Below are 3383 nucleotides of genomic sequence, written 5' to 3'. Positions count from 1 at the left end.
GTGTAGGCAGGGTTCCCCAGTCGAGCGCTCGACAGGGCACTGCCAAGGCTCGGACCTCCGCGGGAGCCAGAGAAGTAGCTTCCGCATCGCCAACCGCCGACGGACTCCATCGCCCACCCGGATCCCCTCAGGGGAAGCCCCACAGCGCCGCCTGACGACCGCAGCCGGCCGGAAGCGTGGGGGTGGGCCCTGACGTGTCCCGCCCCTCCGCCGGCCAATCGGCGCGCGCGGCTCATGAATAGTGAGCGCGCGGCGCCGCCCCGCCCCGAGTCCGCGGCACCGCCCGCTCGCGCAGACCCCGAGCGTGGCCGCAGCGAAGATGGCGACTGCCATGTACTTGGAGCACTATCTGGACAGTAAGCACCTTGGTCGAGCCGCCCGCCTTCGCGGGTCTGCGCCGCCGCCGCCCCTGGCCCACCGCGACCCGTGCGGGACCCCGGGGTGCGGTCGCGGATGGGGACTGGTCATGGGGACAAGTGGGGGCTCACGGCCTTTCTGGGGCGGGGTCGTGGATGGAGGGCGTGGGGCGCGGCGCGGGGTCCCGCCGCCTCCGCCGCGCCAATTCCAGGTGCGTCACGGAGGGGCGGAGCCTGAGGCTCAGCCCGCCCTCTCCGTTTCAGCCACACCCCCCGACTCCGACCACGCCCCGGTCCCCTCCCCTCCCCTCCAATTCAGTCTTGCTTGGGGGAGGTCCGCCCCTTCTTAACCTGAGGCTTGTGTTTGCTTTTGGAACAGCAGTAGGGAGCTTTAGGCTAGTGTGGTACGTTATTTCGCGGGAAGTCGTGCGTCTGTCACAAGCCAGTCTGACAGGGGACGATGTCCTGTGTAACGGGTTGATCTTTGACATCCCGGGCATGTCTTCCTCCGTTTATTTTTAGACGGTGAGATTGACTCCCGGCGAGAATTGAGGGAAGATTATTTTTCCACTCTTTACGAATTGAGACCCTTTGTAGGGAGGTGGATCAAGCCAGTGCGGCGCCCTTGTACTTTGATTATCTAGCTGGGTTTGGGAAGTGGGTGTCCAAGGTGATCTGTCGTCCGTCTAGTGTCCATCCAGTGGGTATTCTGAGGTGGATCCAAGACGGGTTCATTTCAGTGTTGGCATCATGTGATGGTTGATGTTCACACTCGCCACCTGCCCTGTGCCACAGGTGGGCAGGAGCCCCATTTCTCCACAACTCACTGATAGTTGAGGCACACCCCCCCCCTTTTTTAAAGTTCATAGAAGACTCAGGCCTGGAATAAATGTAGCAGTGGAGACTGCAGATAAAGGGTCCTCTCTCTGAGAGTAGAGAGGGCCACTGGAGGGTGGAATGTTGACTAGCTGCCAGGGCCATGGAGTCAGGCTGTGGGTGATAATGACTCGGTGAGCTCAGGAAGATACAGGCTTATAGCGGCAAGTGTTATAAGATGTAGGCCTAAAATACTGGCCATGTTGGCTGTGGAGAGTATTTGGAGTAGGACAGGACCCAGAAGGCAGTTGGAGCCTGCCGAGAGCTTGATGCAGGTGGCTCTTCACCAGGGGACACAGTGCAGGCAGGAAAGCAGCGGACTAACTCTAACCACAGGGACTAAAGAGCTGCTCGGTGGCCCTGGTTGCATTTCCAGGGTTCACGGCTGCGTGTGGCTAGAGGCTGATATGTTGGGCCGTACAGAGAAAGCATGTCTTGGGGAGCACTTGATCTACAGTTCCTGGTGCAGTAGCCGTCAGGACAGGGTTGGAGAAATCCAGGAGGACTCTTTAGCACATCTCATAAGAACCCAGAGGAAGACATTGGGGTTCAACTTGAAAGTCAGAAAAGCAAAACAGCCAACTGCTGGCTCCTATCTCTGCCTCAGTCCGAAATGACATCCTGCCTCTGGGAATCTCAGAAAGAGACTCTGTGTGAGAGCCGTCTTCTCCCGTTTTATATTCCTCTCTAGGGCTGGGATTAAAGGTGTGTGTTATTGCTGCCTGGTCTGTAAGGCTTGATGAGTGGGGCTGTTTTACTCTCTGGTCTTCAGGCAAGCTTTAGTTATTAAAATACAAATGAAATATCACGATAGGACCCAGGTTCTCTCAGGCTGTTGGTACCTGCCCCTAAAATGGTCTCAGTCATTTTATTTCCTAACTGGAACAGAAATGATGATAAAGCCTGTAGGCTTTGGTATAAGGCCCTGGAGATAGGTTTTTTTCTCTCCGCTAAAGATTTATTGGTTTATTTTATTTTGTGTATATGTGTGTTTTGCCTGCATGTATGTCTATGCATCACATGTGTGCAGTGCCCTCTGAGGCCAGAGAGGACATCAGATCCCCAGAACTGGAGTTACAGATGGCTGTGAGCTTTCACATAGGTGATAAGACTTGAACCTGGGCCCTCTGGAAGAGCAGTAAGTGCTCTTAGTAGCTGAGCCATCTCTCCAGCCCTAGAAGCAGATTTTTGTCTGCTGAGAAGTACAGCCTTTTCTTGTCTCTTTCAGGCATTGAGAACCTTCCCTGTGAACTTCAGAGGAACTTCCAGCTGATGCGAGAGCTAGACCAGAGAACGGAAGGTGGGTATAGCCTGAGCTGGGTTTTGAGCATTGGTCAGAGAGAGAGATGACAAAGGACATAGGGTATCAGAGAGCTCTGAAGGGACCTTGTATAGCACAGGCTTTGCATCATACAGTGTCTTCGAGACAAGATTTCTCTGTGTATTCCTGGTGTCCTGGAACTCATCCTGTAGACCAGGTTGGCCTCGAATTCAGAGATCCGCCTGCCTCTGCCTCCCCAGTGCTGGGATTAAAGGCATGCGCCACCACTGTCTGACTTGTAGTCAGATTTTTCCTGTCCCCACCGCTTGCTCCCAAATAATCAACATGGAGATTTAAGATTGCTTATAAATACAAAACTCTGATTACACTTGGTGAGTTTTTTCTTGTGTATTTTTTTGAGACAAGGTCTTTCTGTATTGTCTTCATGGGCCTGGAACTGCCTGTGTAGAGCAGGCCAAACTCATAGGGATCCTCCTGCCTCTGTCTCCTGAATGTTGAGATTAGATGTGTGTACCATGCCCATCTCAGGTTCTTATTTATTTATTTAGAGATAAGGTCTTTTTCCATAGCCTAGGCTGCCCATGAACTCCCAATGTACCTTCCATAGCCTCCTGAGTGTGGGGGTCTGGAGGAGAGTGCTGGTGCTTTTAACTTAGGTGTAGTTTCTTGGTTTGTTTGTTTGTTTTTAATCTCTGTGTGTGTATATGCCTGTGTGTGGGTACACACTTGTTATGGCATATAGGACAGGACAGCCTTGGGTTCAGAGACAAGGTCTCTTTTCTTGTTTACTTCTGCATATTTGGGATTTTCCAGTCTCTGGCCCCCATCTCCCAGTGAGTGCGCTGGAATTACAGATGCACATGCAAGCA

The 3383-nt window shown here is 53.3% G+C and overlaps 1 protein-coding gene across 1 annotated transcript in view; it reads left to right on the top strand.

The window, feature by feature from the left end:
* The first annotated feature begins 291 nt into the window (after positions 1-291).
* The window catches only part of Ing5 (inhibitor of growth family member 5), a 14889-nt gene continuing 11797 nt past the window's right edge, over positions 292-3383 (top strand). The window contains exons 1-2 of the mRNA XM_013351583.2: positions 292-356; positions 2461-2532. Of these exons, the coding sequence (XP_013207037.2) occupies positions 320-356; positions 2461-2532 (109 nt within the window). The 5' untranslated portion in view covers positions 292-319. The remainder of the gene's footprint in view (positions 357-2460; positions 2533-3383) is intronic.

This window comes from Microtus ochrogaster, linkage group LG4, assembly GCF_000317375.1.
Source record: "Microtus ochrogaster isolate Prairie Vole_2 linkage group LG4, MicOch1.0, whole genome shotgun sequence".
Classification (NCBI taxonomy): domain Eukaryota; kingdom Metazoa; phylum Chordata; class Mammalia; order Rodentia; family Cricetidae; genus Microtus; species Microtus ochrogaster.
Note: the sequence above shows the minus strand (reverse complement) of the source record. Positions and strands in the feature narration are given on the sequence as shown.